Genomic DNA, 24,453 nt, shown 5'->3' with positions numbered 1-24,453 from the left:
TGAAAAATGGCCTGTTTATCTCATATGCGTTTGAAAATGTGATTTATGATGATACAGAATGTATTTTTCTATTCGAAAATCATATTATTATACAATTTACAGTAGTAATAGAAACAGTATGATCAAAGACACAACCCTCCTTTCAGTATGGCGCCAGACAGTCTTATGTAGGAAAAAACAGAGGCATAAACATTGAATTATCCCTTGGAACAAAATAATTGGGTAAAGGATGTGTCAGTCCTCATACTGCCAATCTGTGATAAAACATCATTAACATGAAAGGGTGGAAAAGTGCATTATTTTGCTTATGATAAGTGAGTCTGATACATCCAGCATGAGGCATGATAAAAATCTTAAAATGAAACAATAAAACTGCAAGCAAAAATAAATATTAACTAAAGCATTTCTGAAAAACTTTACAATTAACATTGATTATAGTCTTTCCTGATTAACCCCAGTCACTCTTTGAGCAATTAAATAAAAAAAGAAAAGAAATTATTTTTTTAAAAGTGTAGAAGAGAAGGATTATTCATAGTTTTCAGCGCAGAGACCTGGAGGGCAGAACAGTCATTGAATGGCTGTACAAACCTGTCAAGTTTTCATTTTTATCAAGCCATGAATATTCAGATCACGTCTCAAAAGAAGAAAAACAAGGACATGTTACAGTATGTGAACAACAGCAAGTTTTTGACACTTTACAACCTATATAAAGCATCTCTGCTCTTCCTAAAACATTAAGACTGAATTCAGTAGACACCTATTGATGACCATGACGGTTAAACCCATAATATAAAGACCAAAAAAGTCAAATAAATGATAAATACATGTAAACTCTAAAAAATGCTGTGTTTATTTAACCTAGTATTGGGATAAGTATGGACAAACTCAATGTTGGTATAATTCTTTCAATTAGACTTCAGTCATACTTTTTAAATGAAGCATATGCACAAAGACTTTTAATTTCAGTTAGCCAGCCAGCCCTAAGTCTTCCGGTTAATTGTCATCCCATACAAAATTGCAGCGTTTAAGATTTAATTTCTTAAAAAAACAGTGATCTTCACTGCTGGCTGAGATATGATATAAAGTGGGTATCAGACCAAACAAGAAGCTCTGCATTAAACTATATTTTTCCATGCCATGTCTTTAAAATATGGGAAGTAATTTTACCCCAGTATTTTCAATGGAATTTCTGCGCTGGCCTGCAGCTAATGACGGCGCCTGCATTTAAACGGTCTTTTGTCTCTTTTTATGCTTTAACAAACAAATGGATGCTCAAGTCTATTTAACTGATTACATTGTATTCATATTATAACATCGTTGGTGTAAAAGGAACCTTATGAAATGGACAATTACATAAAGTTTTCACCGGAAGTTCATCATTGGCTGAAAAACACTAGCTGTGCGTATATCCCACTAGGTTTGCGCAAAGTTTTTTTAGAGTGTTTGGTATTTAGGACTATGTTTGCATATGTGGGAAAAACATCGGACATGATGATTATTCATGACAGATATACCATAATTATACACTCCGATGTGTAAATGCTGGTATCAGGTGGTAAAAAAAACTGCTTAACACAGTAAAACTGTACATGTTAACACAATACAGTTTCATTTAAAAACCTTTGTCCATGATGGCCTTCTATACTGTTTGCTTGTTCACAGTTTATGTAAGACTCTTTTTTTGCATTAGCACTCAATGGAGAAAAGACTTGACGTCATTTTAAAAAAAACTATCGTGTAAACCTGTAAAAAGATGAAAAAACATGTAAAAACATCATTTTTTACAAGAAAATACTATTTCAGTCACTATTTACTTTCTCTTATTTCTTCTAAATTTCATGTTTAAGTCAGTGTGTTGCTGTAATTATTATTTGTGAAATCTTGTAACTTTGAGTGTAAATTATCTAAAAGTAAATCAAATACATTTTTTTCTTTATCATATTAAAATTATGAAATTACTGAAGAACAGATCTGATCATCATTCCTTTGCTACTGCAATATTTCACACTTTGCACTTTTGATTTTCTGCGCTCCAGATGGCCGTGGATTGGTGTGACTGACTTGCACAGCCAAACAAGTGTGTTGTGGCATTAATGATGTCAGGAAACAGTGGAATAGAAGTGAGAATTAACAAATCTCTCTGGCCTTCATTCTGCTTTCTCAAGTGTAGATTTGGAGTGGGCAGTAGAGACCCATATTCCCTCTAGTTTTGTTCTTACTATGCAAAATTTATTTGTTTTTGGTGAAGATGGGGAAAACCCTGTTACCAAGGACCATCATAGCACAAAATGAAGCAAGTAACTCCTTGAACCGCTGTATGCCTAGTTAAACTTGATTATTCAACATTAATCCAGTCATTACTCACATTATCAGGGTCACATGATCCTTCAGAAGTTCATTCTAATATGCTGGGTTGCTGATCAAGACACATTTATTATCACTGTTGAAAACAGCTATTTAGTGTTTCTGTTCATAAACTTTTTACCCCAGATCTTTTAACCCAATTCGAACATTTTTCCCCAATTCATTCTCAAAAGAACCACATTTTTTTAAACTTTTTTTTTACAATATTACAGACTTTACTGTCACTTTATTCCATTTAATGCATCCTTGCTGATTAAAACTATTAATCTTTCAGGGGAAAAATCCATACATATGCACACATGATACAATCTATACATTTACACACATGATACACTCCATACATAGATACATATGCACACGATACACTCTATACATAGACACAAATGATACATAGGCACACATAATACACTCTATACTTATAGAGACATGATGATTATACATTCCATACATATACAGACATGATACACTCCATACATATACACACATGATATACATACACTATACTTATAGAGACGTCATACACTCCATACATTTACACACGTGATACACTCCATACATATACACTCTATACATAGACACACTCTATACTTATAGAGACGTGATACACTCCATACATTTACACACACGATACACTCCATGCATATGCACATGATACACGCGATACACTATATACATAGACACACACGATACACACAAGTCAGGGTCTGGAAAAGAAACCGGGTCTAGGTCAGTCACGTTACCACTGAGCTATTGGCAGTTAATGAACACATCCAAAGGCAACTTGCTTGCACACATGATACATTCCACACACAATACACTCTATACATTTACACACGTGATACACATACAGACATATGTCAGGGTCTGGGATAGAACCCGGGTATCTGACACATAGACACAAATGATACATAGGCACACATGATACACTCTATACTTATAGGGACATGATACACTCCATACTTTTACACACATAAACACAAACTCCATACATATGCACACATGAGGCAATCTATAAATTTACACACGTGATTTACTCCATACATATACAGACATGATACACTCCATAAATATACAGACATGATACACTCCATACATATACACATGATACATTCTATACATATACAAACACGATACACACAAGTCAGGGTCTGGGATAGAACCCGGGTCTAGGTCAGTCACGTTACCACTGAGCTATTGGGAGTTAATGAACACATCGAAAGGCAATTTGCTTGCACACATGATACATTCCACACACAATACACTCTATACATTTGCACATGTGATACACTCCATACATACACAGACATGATACACTCCATAAATATACAGACATGATACACTCCATACATATACAGACATGATACACTCCATACGATACACTCTCTACTTATACAGACATGATACACTCCATACATATTCACACATATGTCAGGGTCTGGGACAGATAGATGATACATTTACACACATGATACACTCCATATATATATATACACATATGTCAGGGTCTGGGATAGATAGATGATACATTTACACACATGATACACTCCGTACTTATGCACACATGATACACTGATGTATACATATACGCTCCATGCTTATGCACATGATACATTTATGTATGCATATAAACACGGTACACAAACTCCATACATAGATACATATGCACACTATACATAGACACAAATTATATAGTCTATACAAAAACTCCAAACATTATACAGACACTCCATACATAAACATATGTCAGGGTCTGGGATAGAACCCGGGTCTCTGGCGTAAGAGGTGAATGACGTTACCCCTAAGCTACTGGGAGATAACAAACACATCGAATGGCAACTTGCTTGCACACATGATGCATTCCACACACAATAGTCTCTATACATTTACCCATATGATACACTCCATATATATGTCAGGGTCTGGGATAGAACCCGGGTATCTGGCACATAGACACAAATGATACACTCCCTACATTTACACACATGAATACATATACACAAACTCCATAAATAGATACATATGCACACTATACATAGACACACACATGATACATTCTATATATCTACACAAAATCCATACATTATACAGACATTCACACACATACCCTCCATATATATACACACATGTCAGAACCCGGGTCTCTGGTGTGAGAGATGAATGACGTTACCCCTGAGCTACTGGGAGTACATGATACACTCCATATATATATATAAACACATATGTCAGGATCTGGGATAGATACATTCTATACATTTACACACATGATACACTCCATACATATGCACACATGATACACTGATGTATACATATACACTCCATGCATATGCACATGATACATTTATGTATGCTTATACACACGATACACAAACTCCATACATAGATACATATAACTCAAAAAACTCCAAACATTATATAGACTCATGTATACATATACACTCCATACATAACCACACATGTCAGGGTCTGAACCCATGTCTCTGGCGTGAAAGTTGAATGACATTACCCCTGAGCTACTGGAAGATAATGAACACATCGAATGGCAACTTGCTTGCACAACTGATACATTCCACACACAATACACTCTATGCATTTACATACGCGACACACTCAATACATATACAGACATGATACACTCCATACATATATAGACATGATACATTACATGCATATACACATATCAGCGTCTGGGATAGAACCTGGGTCTCTGCCGTGAGAGGTGAATGACTTTACCCTTGAGCCATTAGGAGATAATGAATACTATCCCAGGTTCTATCCCAGACCCTGACGTACACTATATACTTATACAGACATGATACACTCGATACATATACAGACATGATACACTCTATACATAGACACACTTGATACACTCATGTATACTTATACACACATGATTCATAGGCAACACTCTATACATTCGAACACATTGAAAGGCAACTTGCTTGCACACGATACACTCCACACTTTATACATATGCACACATGATACACTCCATAGATTTACACACATGATACACTCCATACATAAATATACTCCATGCAAATGCACACATGAAACACTCATGTATACATATACACTCCATACACAGACACACATGATACACTCTATACATGTACACATACTCTATACATATACACACATGATACACTCCATACATATGATACATTCTATACATATACACACACAAAACACACAAGTCAGGGTCTGGGATAGAATCCAGGTCTCTGGCGTGAGAGGTGAGTCACGTAACCTCTGAGCTACTGGGAATTGATGAACACATACATCTTGCTTCCATACACATGATACACATACGCACACATGATACACTCTATACATATAAAGACTTGATACACTCCAAACATATGCACACATGACACACTCCATACATATGCACACATGATATATTCTATACATATGCACACATAATACACACATTCTCTACATACGCACACATGATACACTCTATACATATGCACACTCCATACGTATACAGACATGATACACTCCATACATATGCACACTTGGTACTCTCTATACAAATGCGCACATGATACAGTCTATACATATACACACAAGTCAGGGTCTGGGATAGTCCCAAAAATTCCTCGTTGCAGCCGTGACGACAAAATCTAACAGCCGCCGTATGAGGGCGTGGCCAGGCCCGAATACATTTTCAATTTCACATTGGCTTTCATTTGTCGCGATGTATTAAATGAAAATGGATTCTTTTTTTTTTCATTTTCATTTTGCAGCAAACATTGCACATGTCTTGGAAAATGCTAACTGAATTACAAAAATACAGTTCTATTAACATATTGCATAATCGTTTTGTGTATTACATTTCAAAATGAATTTTGCTACAAACATCCCACAGTGGTATGCTGAAAATGCAATCCTGCGTTTCCTAGACGTGAGTTTAAATGCATTTCAGACAAATAACATTTAAATGATCATTTTGCTACAGTTTCTGCTTGTACTTTTTACACATCAAATTCAGTTTGTGTATTGCATTTAAATTTAATTTCGCAACTTATAAAACATTGAAATGTGGATATAATTTACACAGTAAAACCGTGTTTGAAATGAGAAATGCAAATGATGGGATTTAATTTTCATGTTCATTCTGCACCAAACATTGCACCTATGTCTTAGAAAATGCTCATTAAAATACAGAAATACATTGCCATTTAACATATTGCATTGTCATTTTGCTTATTACATTTCGAAATGAATTATGCTACTCGTATGCTTTCATAAAATATAGCAGTGACAGAAGCAACGCGAGTCAAGTCAGCCACAGAACATGACAGAAGAGCTACTGTGGGCTCTTCTTGAAAATTAGAGTGAGTGATTTAATTATTATTTTTTTCACTTTGAAGTGAACTGAAATGGCACTTAGAGAGTTAATGTGAGGTCTCTCTCTCTCTCTCTCTCTCTCTCTCTCTCTCTCTCTCTCTCTCTCTCTCTCTCTCTCTCTCTCTCTCTCTCTCTCTCTCTCTCTCTCTCTCTGACAAATGAAATCAAAGTGATGTGTACGCGACGATATAAAAGAAAATGTAGTTATCTGCAGTCACATATCGACTCCTGTCCTTCGGCAATAAGAGTCTCCGGTAACCCGGACCAATTATAGAGTCACACCATTATTTGTGGGTCATTTGCATCGCTCTACTTGTATTATATTTGCATTGCCTCACACAAAAAACATTACATATATTTCTATATGATGTAAAAGTAGCCAAAACTAATGACAAAAACACAGTGTTGCTTCTTTTTCCTGTAACAACAGCACAGCACATATCAGTAAATCTAATTATTATTATTATTATTATTATTATTACTATTACTGGTTGATTTATTTTCTCATAAATTTTTAATTTGTTTGCTTTTTTCATCTTAGCCAGCCTCACCCAGACTCGGCCTCCAGTGGCCCTCAGGTAAATTGAGTTTGAAACCCCTGTTTAGAAGATATAAACATCAAAAAAATTGAAAGCTAATCACTTCCTCCTTAATAGATCAATGTTTTTTTATGTGACCTCATACTTCAGTTTCTTATCAAACCCTCTGTGCTTGAGCTCAACCACTCTCACTGGTAGAGCTATGACAAAAACAAAATGCCATTGGGTGTTTTTTAAAGGGAAGGCTACTTTGTACCACCCTGTTTTCAGGTTTCAACTCACATGACGTCACACATTGAAAAAAAAAAAAAAACACATTTCAAAGCTCTTCATGGGACCTATGATGCTACACAAAGGATGAAGTCATAATATACTGAATTAAAACACTGGAATACATCCTCAATCTCCTAATAAACAGCAGTATCAGAAGTATATTTATATTTCAGGATTGATCTTTCCAATCCCAATATCTATACCCATTTATATATCTATAACCCATTTATATATCTATAACCCATTTGAAATGGCATCCATTTGTTCAGGAAATTAAAGGCTTTTTCCCAAACTCTACTGAATCTACCATTTTTACCATCTCAGTGTGGGAAAACCCTGCATTTGTGATGAACTTGAACATATTTTGTCACTCTTGGTTGGGCATTTCTTTGCTGAGCTAATGGCACAGCTCAGATCTGACTGTGTATTTTAGGAAAGCTTCTGCCAATTTCATACGTCAGTGAGTGTGGAGAAGTGCTTATGCTGAGAAAGTCATCAGTATAGGAGTACTGTGTGGATTTGCTAGGTTGTCTGTTACATTTAGTGATTGTTTTTACTTTTTATTGAAAATCCAACTAAAGATGGAGTCTATAGGTGCAAACCCTTCAGCAACTGAGAACTAAAAAAGTCTTATGAATACTGCAAAAAACATTCATACAATTTTTAGGCCATTTATTGTTCATAAACACTGCATTTGGCGTGATGTAGTGTAATGTTTTAGCAATTTTTAACAGTTATGAAATTATATACAGTTGAAGTCTGAATTATTAGCCCCCCTGAATTATTAGCCCCCCTGTTTATTTTTTCCCCAATTTCTGTTTAATAGAGAGAAGATTTTTTCAACACATTTCTAAACATAATAGTGTTAATAACTTATCTCTAATAACTGATTTATTTTATCTTTGCCTTGATGACAGTAAATAATATTTGACTAGATATTTTTCAAGACTTCTACACAGCTTAAAGGGACATTTAAATGCTTAACTAGGTTATTTAGGTTAACTAGGCAGGTTAGGGTAATTGGGCAACATATTGTATAACGATGGTTTGTTCTGTAGACTATTGAAAAAAATAGCTTAAAGGGGCTAATAATTTTGACCTTAAAATGGTTCATAAAAAATTAAGAACTGCTTTTATTCTAGCCGAAATAAAACAAAAAAGACTTTCTTTAGAAGAAAAAAATATTATCAGACATACTGTGAAAATTTCTTTGCTCTGTTAATCATCATTTGGGAAATATATAAATAAATAAAAAAATCATAGGGGGGCTAATAATTCTGACTTCAACTGTATATATATATATATATATATATATAACTGCTAGTATCAAAATTAAGTTAATAAAGTTGTATAAGTATTTGGTTAGTCACAAGAGAAATACAATATTAGTTACCTTGAGATAAATGTTTTAATAATACTGCATGCAGTTTAATATATTTATGAGATTACAAATAACATAAAATAGTACCATTATATTACTGAGGTATTGATATCCATATCTGTATAAATTAATATATCATATGTACTGGATATTCATATGCAATGCTATTTAAAAGGGCAGTGAGAAATTTCTTCAGTGAGAAGAAGTTCTTACTTTTTTTGCTTTAAAGGACACTTATGGTGAAAATCATCTTTTGTAAGTTGTTTGGACAGAACTATGTGTAGATATAGTGTGTCCACAGTCATACTGGGGTGATATAAGACAATAAATTTCTATTTTTCAATTTCCTGATGTTTAAATGGGATCCTCCAAATGCCTCCAATTTTGAGGCCACCGAATTGATTGACAGCCGTGTATTTCCATTGTCTCTGTAGTAATGTGTACAATCGTATCAACAAGACAGGACATGCGCAAAGCAACTGGGATTAAAAGATCTGTTGAGCTCTCTGTGATCATCAATCATCATCAAATGTGATCAAGAATGAGTTTTACAAGTTTAAAATGTTTTTAAATCAGTGCATGTTTGTAATGAATTACAGCGATTTTACCATTTTTACTGTCTACTTTATCAGCACAGCCGCATGTCAGTTGAATTATAAAAGAAGTCGCTTGAATCTCAGTTTGTGGACGTTAAATCAGGTTTATTTTGTACATTAACATGACGGATATCCATACAGCAGTGGATATTAATGTGTATCCTGTCACATTTGCATGCAAAAACAGTGCAAAGTTAAACACGTGTGCTGTGTGTATCCACTGTGTCTGCAGTGCCAGCCCGTAGGGTTAAGGGGCCCTAAGCAAAATGAAAAAAAATTGGGCCCACTTATTATTAATTTTATTACATTATTATTATTACATTTATAATATTAATAATTTAATATTTAAGTGTATACATTTGTATTAACTGTAACATATTAAACATATAATACATATGTAAAAAATATTTACTCAGATTTAAACAAATAAGTTTGCAAGACAGAAAACATTTATTCAGAATGATAAAGTAAATAAGTTTGACATATACAAATAAAACTTGAATCAAATGCATTTTTTGTAAATTAATAACATACAAATACAGTTGAAGTCAGAATTATTAGCCCCCCTAAATTATTAGCCCCCCTGTTTATTTTTCCCCCAATTTTTGTTTAATGGAGAGAAGATTTTTCCACACATTTCTAAATATAATAGATTTAATAACTCATTTTCTAATAACTGATTTATTTTATCTTTGCCTTGATGACAGTAAATAATATTTTACTAGATAATTTTCAAGACACTTCTATACAGCTTGGTGACTTTTAAAGGCTTAAGTAGGTTAATAAGGTTAACTAGGCAGGTTAGGGTAATTAGGCAAGTTATTGTATAATGATGGTTTGTTCTGTAGGCAGTCCAAAAAATGGCTTAAAGGGGCTAATAATTTTGAAAATAAAAATTAAAAACTGCTTTTACTCTAGCAGAAATAAAACAAATAAGACTTTTTTCGGAAGAAAAAATGTTATCAGACTTACTGTGAAAATTTCCTTGCTCTGTTAAACATCATTTGGGAAAAATTTAAGAAAGAAAAAAAAATTCAAAGGGGGGCTAATAATTCTGACTTCTACTGTATATGCATGAATAACTAAAAATGCTGTAGACATTTTAGCTTGTTTTTACACAGAGATTTACACAAACAAAATTTTGCGGTAGATGTTAAATTCGATTTTGTCAAGATGAGGGAGAAACATATCAGTATAGGGTGAATTGGTAATCGATTATTTAATGAAACATGCTGAATGTGGCCTATTTTTTATCACATATCACTCAAGTATTTCTGTGATCATAGTTGAATAACATTAGCATTGTTGAATTTATTAAAACAAGTCCTAATACTACACTAAATAATGTATTATTCATAGCAGAGCATACCTTTACGTTGAGCTTGCTTTTCTTACTCTGCTTTTCTTTTCTTTCTTTTTTCAGCTCCGGGAAGATGCCGTTTTCATTTTAAATGAAAATTTGAATAATATTGATTAAAAATAGCAACGACACTTGTGATGTTAAATTACTTAAGACTTTGAGACACTTTTTCGGCTTCATATCGAACGTGAACAATTTAGCGAGATATGTGGTGTCTGTGTAGGAATACGTTACGTCATTCTAGTTCACCCAATAGTCAATCACATGCTGTGTTATGCAAAATAGAGTGTGGTGCTGCTGGGTATGTTTCTAATATTTTCTGCTTTTATTCATACTGTTGTTGTGTATTTATTAGCTATTTGTCATGTATGAATTATACAGAGCTATTCTTTTAATGCAGTGTGGAGGGGTTTTTTTCTCACCGTCGTTGTGAATTGTAGTGCATTTAATGGGGTTTGTGCATTGCTCATGAGTTAAACATACGCGCTCATCTTCACGCTGACGTTCTTAGTAAATATTTAAGATGATTGCTCGTGTGGCCCCCCAGGAAACGCGGGGCCCTAGGCGAATGCCGATATTGCCTGTGGGACGGGCTAGCACCGTGTGGGTGTGTGAACTTTGACAATAATGACATTGTGCGTTATTCATCGTTCTCATGAACTCCACAACAAATACATCAGATAATGATTGGGAAAGTTCTTACAGTAGTATTTCTCTCAAACGTTACATGAGATCTGCTTCCTTCATGTCTGTCACTGTGCTGTTTATTAAACGCAGCAGAGGTGGAGATTGAGGCACACTCTGACAGCCACGTGGGAACGGTGGGCGAGGAGAACTAGCATTAAAGGCGCAGGAAACAAAAACAGCTACATTGTGTTCAGAGCAGAAAACTCCAAACCTCTGAAAGGTATAACAAATAATCTGATGGGTGTTTTGAGCTGAACTTTACAGACACATTCTGGAGACACAAAAGACCTGTATTAAATCTTGAAAAAGGGGTAAACAAGAGTGCCTTTTAAATTGCAATAATTACACAATATTGATTTCAAATGAATTATTAAATTAACTTTTAAAAATAATACTTTACTTTCAGCAAAGATTACTAAGTGAAAATTTTTAAAGACAAAAATATTAAGCAGCAGTACAGATTTTAAATTTGCTCATAAAAACAATGGGTCTCATTCACTAATCATATCTCTTCATAATTCATATTCATAATTTATTGTCTTGTAATATTCTCTGAGCAAGTTCCACTTTATGGAACCCTTATATGGAGCTAGTGTGGGCGTGTATTATGCAAATTACTAATATTGTGCTAAATTCACTAACAGAAGATCAAGTTTAAGAACAAACTTGTGTATCTATGCATGTGCTGTGAATTAGGCAGACAGTTTTCTTAAGAAGTTCAAATGGGTGGATAAATGCGTACCTGAAATGTATTAACTGAACATATTTACTGTAAATTACATAATTAAATATTCCAGTTTCATTTAACTGAACTAAACTAATGAAATTTTGGATTATGTCAGAAGCATAGGGGAGCGAGGGGCACAAAGTAACGCAGGGTAAAATTTAACACCGACTTTTAAGCTATTTGCTCAGGGCTGACCATGGCATGCTTCTGAGGTTTTCACCACAGTTTCGGCAGATGACTTCCTGCCAATTATTGAAAATGTTTAGCAAAATTTGCATGAGAAACACAGGAGAAACCATTTTTGCAGCATTAAAGTATTTTTTATTATAGTCAATATTTTTTTATTTTAAATAAATCTGTGAAAGTATGTATGTAAAATCTTATATTGTTGGGATTACTGTCTTCTAGGCTAAAAGGTTAAACAATTTTAAAAGATGTAAAAAAAACACACAGTGACTGCTAGTCAGTTTTGAGGAAAACACGACACAGCGGGGTTAGTTGTAACAGGGTGTTACAATTAAGCCACACACTATTGGACACCAACTAAACGAACAAAACAATTTTAAAATTTTGAGTGTGATGTTAAAAACTTTAAAGAAAATGTTTTTAATTGAAAATATTTTTTTTAATATACAAAAAAAATATTTTATTGGTAATAATGCAAATAAATGCATTGTATAATAATGGATAATAATCCAAATATGTTTATCCAATAATTAAATAAACAAACTGTGCTGTGTAGAATAAAAATTTAATTGAGCTAAGTACTGAGGAAATATAGCTACTATTTAAAGTAAACTGCATTTAAATTAATTGTGCGAAATCTGCCTGTAATCTAATCTGTTTGTAACACGTGGATGACAGAGACAATGTTAGGATCCAAGTGCAGGTTTATTCGGTAATCAGGCAAGCAAGGGTCAACACAGGTGCAAACAGATGAATAAAGACAAATCCAAAATCGCAGTCACTAACAGGCAAGAGGTCGGAAGGCAGGCAGTGAACATGGACAAACAGACAAACTTGGCAAGGGTCAAAACACGGAGAAACAGGACTAAGAAAAACGCATTGAATTGTCACTTTACAGGCAAACAAGACTCAGCCAGGAAGTGAGTGTGTGTGCTGCTAAAGTAGTGTGTGTGATTAGTCCAGAAGCAGCATCAGCTGTGGGAGTCTAATCAGTGAAGACTTGGAGCAGGTGTGTGTGTGTGTGTGTGGCATGACTGAATTTGTAGTTCATAAGATGTAGTCCATGTGAAAGTGAGTTCATACCAGCGACCTCTGGTGGTTAGATCACTGGTAAACGTGACAGTGTTACAACTAACCATCTGTCTGGTACAACTTGCTCCGCAGGTGGGGTAAATAGTAACATTTATACTCCTAGCCTTATTGGCAATATTGCACAGAAACAATAAATCTGGTGATCAAACAACCAGTGCTCATTTGTAGGAGAGGCTTGTGTGTTGTTGGTAAAAAACAAATGGTTTGTCTAACCCCATTACTTTGTTCATTATTTGGCCAAAACCAAAAAGTGTTACTTTGTGCCCCGCTCTCCCCTATATTTAAAAGATCATACTGAAATTTTAATCATTTAGCCTCAGTTTAAATATGAATTTTCTGTATAATCTATATAGACAAAAAGTAGAGTTAAACCTAGCCTCCTCTGCCATCAGTCTTCAACTCGGTGTGGAGTGTCTAGCGCTGCAGTTCCCTGATGTCCACACTCACATAATTAAGGATGAAGTTGTCAGAAAGACTGATGTAGATCTTTGCCTCTGTGTGTGTGTGTGTCACCCAAAGCTCATGTTCATGTAAATTAATGAGCTCTGCTGCTAATCCGGCCAGCTAATGTCGACACTGGATGTACCAGCATGATCGAAACATTATTACAGAAGTGTATTGGGAGGTATTGTATGTTTGCACTAGATCATGTTAATTCAACAGATGTTTCAGGCCGTCTAGAAAGCAACAATGTGGCAGCAATTTTGGGTTCTGCTCCATTGAAAAGCTGGTCCGTGTTTCCTTTCTAAATCACAGCTTTCTTTTGTGTGTTTTCCTTTTTTCTCAGGTAAATTTCATGGCCAATTGCTCTGCAGGAATTGCCTTTAGTTTGCTTGTTTATGAATAGAGATTGTAATGATTTTCTTTTTTTTTTTTTTTGGCCTGGAAGGAAACAGTGGTTCGTTCGCTTTGCAGCTACAGACAAAGGAAAAGAACCAATTTCAGGACAATGTGTTCTGCTTCACTGATTTAGCAAAACCAGGCATAGATAGATCTAGATGCACAAATATATATATATATATATATATATATATATATATATATATATATATATATATATATATATATATATATATATATATATATATATATATATATATATATATTATAAAATATACAATTACAAATATATATATATATATAATTTTTGTGGCTTGCTTTAGATCTTTTTAAAGGGTTATAGTGTTGTTGAGGATTACAGAAAATTTCTTCAAGTAACTAAGTTTATATCTTTATTAACTGTACAGAAATTAAAATTACATCATACACAGGTCAAAGACAAAGAGGGTCTTCAAACATCAAAACATTAAAAATACATTTTTCTAAAGTTACAGATTTAGTTCCTCTCTTACATTATGATTTCTTCTATTTTCTGAGCAAAAAATAATTGCTTTAATACATACCATGATTTATAGAGGACACTAACTAATGTTTATATACCAAAAAACGAAACTTGTAAGGCATATTTAAAACAATAATAATTTCAACAAGAATTATACTTTAAGAATTACTGTAGGATAAGTTAATTGTCATTTAAAATGTTCCTATTTTGCCACTATCCTTTGCCGTTACTCGTTTGTCAGTAAAAAGTTTATAGTTTATTATTAACTCAAGTGCGCACCCATGAACCATACCCGAGTCCGCCTGAAAGAGGTGGTCTGGGGTATGGATTGCACAAACTCTGGTCCAGTTCTGATGTGAATGCAATTGTACCAAATAACAGATGTTATTAATTCAGTTTTCATAACGTTCATTTGTGTGTGTGTGTGTGTGTGTGTGTGTGTGTGTGTGTGTGTGTATGTCAGTGTATCACCTAATGTTACCTGTGGTGACAAGTGAGACTGACCCAGTGCAAACACAGTGATAATGTCTGCTTGTCTCCTCCAAAAACAACAATTGCAGACATTGCGTTATGTTCTGAACATTTTTTTTATATTATTTTTTAGGGGTTTTCACCTTTATTAGGACAGAATAGTGGAGATTTTACAGCCAGGAAAGAATGGGGAGTAGAGATAGGGTAAGGATCAGCAAAGGACCTCAAGCCAGGAATTGAACTCGGGTCGCTATGAGCACAATGGTGCTATGTGTCGACGCGCTAACCACTAGGCTATTGGCACCGACTTCTGAATGTTTTTAATATTTTTTTGTGGACAGAAGTGGCTTTCTGTTATGTTACGCTACCAAAACCAAAAAATTCAGTAAAGGCAGAACAACCATGATATGCTTGCGTCTTTCCATTTTGGCTTCCGTGGCCATCATCTAGCAACAGCTGTACACACAACAGCAGATCAATGGCGCAAGCCTACCAGGGTTCAGAGGGGAAAAAAGACAGTGTGAACACAAACCAGCCAAGAAGGTGGCAAGGGGGGTCAATCGAACCTGGGTTCGGACCACGCAATCGAATCAAGTGTGAAAGAATTCTAAGACTAACAATGTGTGCTAGCAACATGAAAATGAAAAAAGAAAGGGATTTCACACAGACTTTAAAGACACCAAAATGAGATTTTCTTTGACCCATGATTTTTTTCTTTGACCCACAGAGAGAACAGGTGCCTTGGTAAAGAGTCATTTTCATATTTCTTAGGAATAACTCAAATCAAGTGTCCATACCACAGTCTATCTTAATATTCTCAATGTTTCTGCACTGTATGTGAAATGGTACATCGATATAGCTTGAGCATATTTTTAAAGTCTTGTCAGGAGCTGAATATTAAGCACTTTTTCCATCCAGAAATGTAATTAAAGCGCTGTCTTGGTTTCTTTTGTACTTTCAGGTATGCAGTTCTTCACAATGGAAACCACACCGAACAGGAGAAACTGTCAATACAGAATGACACAGAGTCCCAGGAGTCATGTTTCTGACACAGGCCACCCTCTAATGAGGACCAGCTCTGGAAGGTCCCATTTCTTACGGGCCTGCCTGCAGCTCAAGCCCGACCGGAGCGTTTCAGGACTCACATACTGGGAGCTGGACTGAACCGTCTGCTCAAAGAGCTGCTGAACAATGAAGGAAAGAGTAATGTTGCCAAAGGTATCTGGTCTAGATTTTAGGATATGAATTTCCATGGCAAAGGAATGTTGGTAAGGGTCCCCCCCACCCCAGAATTTGATAATTTCTTTTGGTAATGCCAAAACTGCATCTTGCAAGCTTTATGCAGAGAGGTTTTAGAGCTCTATGAGGTCAGGATAACACTTCCTGAAAGGTACTGCACAAATGCTGAGTAGCTGACACTTTATTAAACAAAAATAAAGATTTATTTTTGTTCTAGAAATTAAAATGAGTTCCACAAACAAACATTCATACCACAGTATTGAGAGCTGGGCGCATAGCTGACCAGCTCCTCCATTTCCCCATATATTTTTCCATATATTCTGAATATATAGATTTTTTGCCCAACAAGATTCAGGCATCCTTAAGCATATTCTGAATAAAATTGCATAAAAGGGATCTTTCAGTGAATATGGCATATTTAAGAGCTATAAAACACAAAATTTCTTAAAGAATTTCATAAAAACATGACTTTTTTCCAAGCAATTAAAATCATAATATCTCCATTTTTACATTGTTCTTTTGTGAACTGAAATCTGGGCTGTGTAAGATTTCTTAAGCTCTTTTGGAAAGGAGATTTAATCAGAGTTTGTTTGTGTAATTTGTCTTCTCGTAAAGCCTTCTGAATACACAGATTTCTTTGACCCAAAGGTGACTGTATTCAGTAAGGTCAGTTTTGTGCTTTGCTAAATGCATCCATTTCTTAATGATTTCCATACAATATCTTCTGACGCAATTCACCGACATACACAGAGCAGTGCTTTTCTGAGAGCGTTAACACTACATGATGCCTGCTGACTCTGCCTGTTACTGAGAAAGTGTCAGGCCAGTCCAAACAAAACCTTTGGTGACAGCAACCAGGGCCACTTCTCCCAAATACTGAGTTTTAAACAGTTTCAATGGTTCTTGCAAAGGTTCTTAAAGGTATAGTTTGGACAAAAAAAATAATATTATTTATTCACCCTCATGTGATTTATAATTGTTTCTTCTGTGAAACACAAATGATGCAAAGTGGCATTAATTCATAATATATAAAGGTTAGTTCACCCTAAAATGAACATGTTGTCATTATTTACTCACCCCCATGAATTTCCAATCCCATGAGACCTATAATCATCCTCAGACCTTTTGCTGTCTGAGGGTGAAGGAGATCTTTGGTTTCTTTCACAATATATTTATTTGTGCTCCGAAGATGAACAAATGTCTCCAGGGTTTGGAACAAGATGGGGAGAGTAATTTAATCTTTCACATTTCATGGTTTCTCAGCAGCAGAAGTAAACTGAGTAAACTGAAGTGAACAAAATTTTGCATTGCAGTTTGCTTAAAAAAAAAAAAAGAAAAACTAAAATATTGTATGACAACTTACAGAAAGCAAAAATCTTGTCAAGACTGATAACGGCAGCCAGAAGAGAAAAGAAACCTGGGAAAACAAGCGCATCTCAACACATGAGCATTGTGATTTCAGCTCTCTCTGTTGTGAGCGTGCTTGTTTTGCATCTACAATTATAAGTAATGCAGTTGAGATCATAAGAGACAACAGTGTAATCATAGATGTACCTACAGACATTCACTTCAAAAGTAATAACATGAAGGTATACATTTAAATAAAACACAGTGTAAACCCGCATGTATGCAGCCAGTAAGTATTCATAAATGTTAATACAACATATTTCAAGTGGGTTCTATTGCTGCTCAGTCGATTTTTCAGTCATTTTCAGAGAATTTTTGTGGAAAATCCAGAATTTTAAAAAATCCCACACGTTTCACAATAAGCTCAGGTTGGTCAAGTAAATTTGACTTGGTGACCAACATAAATCTTCTTTGTTTTTAATATGACTTCTGTACTGTGCTTCATTACAAGCCAATCTCATAACAATTCATGACAATTCATGGTGCATTATTGGCTATTTAATATGAATTCATACAATCTAATTTGTATACAGTCTGCTTACTTAAAAAATCTTAGATTTTTGTTTGAAGGATATGTAGGAATATATAATTAGCCACTAACTCATTGTTATTTTGTTGTTGCATAAAATCAGGTTGCTGTTTTGCTGAACATTGCCAAATTTTCTTTAAAACCATTGGATACATTTTGATAGAAAAATGGAGGAAATATTCTTCCTTCAATTTCCACTGAAAAAGGTTCATACAGATTTGAAGTGACATGAGGATGGTCATTTTCGGGTGAACTATCTCTTTAAAAAATTGTGTGAAAGCTTCGCAGGCATCAGGTGAGTAAATATTGCTCCTGCGTAATTCAATTTAAAAAGTCATGAATAAACTAAAATAAATGATTTAAATTCCATGAATTAAATAAATAAATCAGTAGATAAATTTTAATTCCTTGACATTTATAACTAAAAGCTCCTAAAACAGTGATGTGCCATAATAAAGCTCACTTCCAGAGTTGAGGACCCCAATAAACATGCTCCCTAGACAGCCTCAATATAGCAGAAGTGACCCAGAACAATCTCCATCCCTCATCTCAGCCCCTGTCAGGCTGCTGAACTGTGCCTCCGCCTCAGATTAATTACCTTTGGGAACTCCAATTGTTTGAATTGATCTAAGAGATGTAAATATTTTGAAATAATTACATTTGATGTGTCACTCGGTTTCTTCAGGAAACAGGTTTGGTTTTGTTTGCTGTTTGCAGGGATGTACTGACCGCAGTAATGTCAGCATAACACACGCACACACATACACAGAAAAAAAATGTACATGTACAGCTCAGCACTGTCCTCATGCGTCAGCTTTCTGATTATTTTAAAACAACAACCTCTCCTGCAAATAAAGCACTTGTAGCACTTTTATAATATGAAGATTATTGCCTCCACAAGTCATTCAGTATTCTGGTCACGAATAGGCCGTATAAATATTTGAGAAATATGAAAGGAATTTGACTTTCGTGATCAGTTTTTTATAAAGGTAATCACTGATGGGTAGTGGCGGACGTGGTGATGCGATGAAGGAACAAATAAGATACACTAAGATTTGATCAACCAATGGAAGAATCTATTATGGCTTTATTTGTTGGAATGCTAACAGAGCTAGCTACATTATCTAGTTCAAGGAAATTCCCACTTTAGCTTTCTTTTTCTCATCCTCTCGTTTTTTATCAAGCGATATTTAATTTCTAAAGGTAGAGATTAGATTGATTTTCTTGTACATAGGAATATATTTTTATGCAAAAGATTTGATAGTGGTCAGTGTGTTCCTTGAAATGCTTTAGTCGAATGCGTTTCTTCTTCCAGTCTGGTGTATGACCATGAAATACCGTGTCATTCGAAGCAATGTCCAGATAAACTGTACGCTGGGCTACTTATTTTTTTGTTTTGTTTTGTTTTTTACAATCAAACATGTATAAATGGTCGTGCCTTCACCTTACAAATGTACAGAGCATTGTGATTCGCAGTGAAACTGTGCAAGTTAACACCAATAAATGCTGGCAGTGGTTGAAAATATTCCTTTTTAAAGGTTTAAATGTACAATCAAAGGCAAACTCTGAGTAATAATGTCCAAAATTGAGATACTCTGTTTTCATTTCTACACTTTTAATTATGTAGCACATGTGTTTTGATTTGAAGGTACTTTGAGGTAATTTCAGGGCATTTTCACACCTTTTGCTTTGTTCTGAAACAGACTTCATTTGTTACAGTATTGCATTTTATTCTTGGTTCAGTTTCTATTAGAGAGCAGCATTTTAAAGCACACCATGATGTGTTTCTGCAAGTCGCGTGTGAGTAAATCTATTCTCATTGGCATATCCCATATTATAGACTGTAGGGGTAGTCAAGTACCAGTCAGTACTGACATTTTAAAAACATTAATTTCCTGTTAACATTTGAGCAATGTTGAGCAAATATTAGTGAGAATTTTTTACATTTCAAATTCAAGAGTTCACGATTAAGCTGCATTTACACTGCATGGTGACTCAATTTCGATTTTTTTCTCCCATGTGGCACAGATTGGATATGGCCCATGTACGTGTAAGCAAGAAAAAATCACATGGATTCCGATTGACTCAAATCAGATTCAGGCCTTGTTCATTTGTGGAAATTCATCTGATATGAATCGGATCTGTGTCCTCGTGTCTGCAGTGTAAGCAGGTAGATTGGATTTTCACCTGTCAATGCGAGTCGCACATCATTAAAAACCATAGCGAATGACATAAACACTGGCACTTTCACTTCGGAACAGACTTCAGCAGAGTCCCAAACCTTAAATCTCATACACGAGGACTAAAAAGGCTTTTATATTGTCATATGGCACAAGTATTTAAGCATGAGAGAGACAGAGCATGCACGTAACCAATATAAACTATTATAAAACTGTGGCATACGTTATGTGCATAAATCACGCCATGGACATGACATTAAGATGCCAACTGGTTTAAAAAGGCCTAGATTAAAAGAAGATGGCCAAATGCAAACTTTTCTGTCATAAACTATAGTAAAACAACTTGTCAAAAAGAACTTTAAAAAATGAAACCCTGTGAAGAGATTACATACAGGATTCAAGAAAAAGCACTCTTTTATTATCAGCTGTCAGCTGTCTCATTTTTTCTTAGTCATTGTGCCTTTGCCGTGTGCTGTGTAAAAACAGACAATCGGATACAAATCATTTTAAGAAGAAGATGTAAAAAAAAAAATCAGATAGACACAAAATCGAAATTCACCATCAAGATCTGAAGTGTAAATGCAGCCTTAGATATTGCTTGATAATAATAGCAGGTTTGGCATGCTGTCCCAGGAGAGAACCCTGAGCTCGAAGATTATTGAGCCCAGGGCTACCGCCTGGTCAATGAGCATACAAGGGGTACGAGATCAGGTATTTCTTGAGAGCCCTCTCTGGTAAAGGAGAAAAGGGGGAGATGAGGTGGATGGGGAGATTCTTCGGAAAAAGATAAGGGAGTAATTCTTGACAGGCTAATTAAAGGGGGTTTGGATTAATCCAATTGGCTTACTAATTATTACGGGTGGGAGACCAGCCGCGATCAATCACATCACATGCACCTCTCGAAATTACTTTAGAAAACTTCACTTCGATTAGTACCGAATTCAATACTTTTGACAAACCTAATGGACTGACAGAGCAGAAATCAAGGTTTCACAAAGACATCATTTTTACAGTAGACGTTCTAGGACATTTCTATTATGAATTATAGTACCACTTGGTTTACTGCTCTGTTGAGTCCATCCTGTTCTCACACTTTCACGACTGTACATTTTGTTGTCGCTTTTCTGAAATACGGCTCATAGGAGCGTTTACTAAAATAGTGCCCCTTACTGTGAGACATAATGCATTCAGACAGAGAGTTAGTACACAATTCACTTCTCTGTTGAAGATTCAGAGATTTTATTATCAGAAATATAATGAATTTTTAAACATTTACAAGGCAAAAGGATCATTCGTGATCGATGAAGACATTTTGTAAATTTCTTACTGTAAAAAATATACAATTTTACCTTTCTGATTAGTAAAATGAATTGCAGAGAATTTAATTTGGTCAACTGTGAAGCTAGTTTCCCCAATATTTAGATTTTTTTGGAACTCTTAAATTACACATTTTCTATTGCAACTAATACAAAAATGTAATTATAGTAACAAACATTGTCCTAATTGTCTAATGATTCCAGGTCACATGAAATATAATAATACAAATAATATAATGAATTCATATATATATTACTTATAACAAAAGACTTTTTAAATAATAGGAGAGGACTTGGGGTCATTTTGGTGCATCAAACACATATACACTCACCGGCCACTTTATTAGGTACACCTTACTAGCACCGGGTTGGACGTCCTTTTGCCTACACTACTTCCAGTAGGATAACGCACCATGTCATAAAGTGCGAATCATCTCAGACTGGTTTCTTAAACATGACAATGAGTTCACTGTACTCAACTGGCCTCCACAGTCACCAGATCTCAATCCAATTGAGCGCCTTTGGGATCTGGTGGAACGGCAAATCTGCAGCATCTGCGTGATGCTATCATGTCAATATGGACCTCTGAGGAATATTTCCATTACCTTAATCTATGCCATGAATGATTAAGGCAGTTCTGAAGGCAAAAATGGGTTCATCCCGGTACAAGTAAGGAGTGCCTAATAAAGTGGCCAGGGAGTGTATATGTCACTTTAATCATGTAGCATGAGTTACCATGGTGACAAAACCCAGTTAAAACCAACTGAACTTCCTCAACCCAAACGCTAAAGTTCCTGAGTTTGCTTAAACTAAACACAAATTTATGCCAGAACTAACTGAGCTAAGGTAGAAAATGCATCAGCTTCCAAAACAAACACTCCAATATGAGCAGGTGTGAAAATGCCCTAACAGTAAGCAGTTTTGTTGGTGACAGCGACAAACAGCTTGCACAATTTGCTATCTGTGTTCTCTGGATGTCATCATGTTGTTTAATGATGGAGATTCGGTAACAGTTGAAGCTTAGGATCTGTGATTAGGAGCAGAAAGGAGAGATGCAGCACTGATGCATATGGAAGGAAATGTGGAAATCACGACACTCCATAGCCATGACAGAACCAAAAACATTCATATATGCTCCGTGTGTTATTGCTTCTACAGATTCGTGTCATATATGACAGAAACAACATTAGGACCTTTACCCCAAACCTTCCCTTCAGGGTAAGTCATTACTGTGAGGATTTTATATGAAATGACCCACCGCTCCACAAATCTCACATACGAAGCTAAATCGAACACGGCAGAGCCCTCCAGGCAGAAGTTCTGAGCATGAATGTGTTGTAAATCTCCCAACAAGTTGTAGAACTTTTGTAAACTCAGTATTTATTTTGGTGGATTTAAGATTGATATTTTCATGTAAGGCTTCTCTTTCAGGGAGCTATGTGTATTACTTTTTCTGTTGCTATGTGACAGCTCTAAAAAATGATAATTAAAGACTATGAGATGTTATTAATCCTTTTGTGTTTGGTGTTTTTTTTTTGTGTTTGGTGTGAAAAATGATGCTTGTTCAAACAGCTTATTTAAAATGAGCTGAAATATCACAATCCTTGAGTTTTTTGGGGGGACAGCTTAGATGTTTTATTTTCCATCCACTTAAATTTGTAAGTAAAAAACTATTAAGTTAACTGTATGTTATTTTGTAAAGGGTAAACTGTAAATAAATGCTGGGTTTCACACAATCCATTTGTGTTGGGACAACATGAAGAAATTTAGTCAGTGGTGCTCAACCCTTTTCCTGGAGATCGACCTTCCTGCAAAGTTCAGCTCCAACCCTGATCAAAAAACACCTGAACCAATTAATTAGGACCTGAACAGCACTTGATAATTACAGGCAGGTGTGTTTAATATGGGTTGCAACTGAAATCTGCAGGAAGGTCGATCTCCAGGAACAGGGTTGGTCAGGCCTGAATTAAGTTAACTTAGTTTGTTTTACAAATTTTAAGTAGATTGAACAAATAACAATTAAGTTTTCCTAAAAAAAACCTTAAGAATTTTGTTTTTCAACTAATTTTATTTTTATTTCTAATTTAATTTTTTCAGTATAGATGAATGCTTTTTTAGACATCATTCTTATTATAATGAATGATTATGAGATGAGAGCACCCTTTCACATGACTTTTCACTACAGTAAGGGAAATGTCTTGTTTTGTTGTACAGTACCCACATAGAAAACGGACTTGGCCTAAATGTGGCCTCATTATGGCACTGTTGGCATGTTACCGGCACTGGCATGCATAATGTCAGCCGAATGTTGGCCATGCATGGCAATGATGGCACTGCATGCATGACAGCAAATTACGTTTGGGCCAGTTGTGGATGGGAGGTGTGTTGAGAGTAATAAATTGGCTGAG

At 35.2% G+C, this 24,453-nt stretch overlaps 1 protein-coding gene across 2 annotated transcripts in view; it reads left to right on the top strand.

Moving 5' to 3' along the window:
• The window catches only part of htr4 (5-hydroxytryptamine receptor 4), a 196,577-nt gene extending 173,022 nt beyond the window's left edge, over positions 1-23,555 (top strand). Inside the window, exon 7 of one of the 2 annotated variants that reach the window (XM_056471818.1) lies at positions 16,336-23,555. In XM_056471818.1, coding sequence (XP_056327793.1) covers positions 16,336-16,423 — 88 coding nt within the window. In that variant the 3' untranslated portion in view covers positions 16,424-23,555. The remainder of the gene's footprint in view (positions 1-16,335) is intronic. The other variant, XM_056471819.1, reaches the window with a different exon arrangement.
• Positions 23,556-24,453: the final 898 nt, after the last annotated feature.

The sequence above is a fragment of the Danio aesculapii genome, chromosome 14 (assembly GCF_903798145.1).
Source record: "Danio aesculapii chromosome 14, fDanAes4.1, whole genome shotgun sequence".
Taxonomy (NCBI): domain Eukaryota; kingdom Metazoa; phylum Chordata; class Actinopteri; order Cypriniformes; family Danionidae; genus Danio; species Danio aesculapii.
The sequence above is the reverse complement of the archived record's forward strand: the minus strand, read 5'-3'. Positions and strand labels throughout refer to the sequence as shown.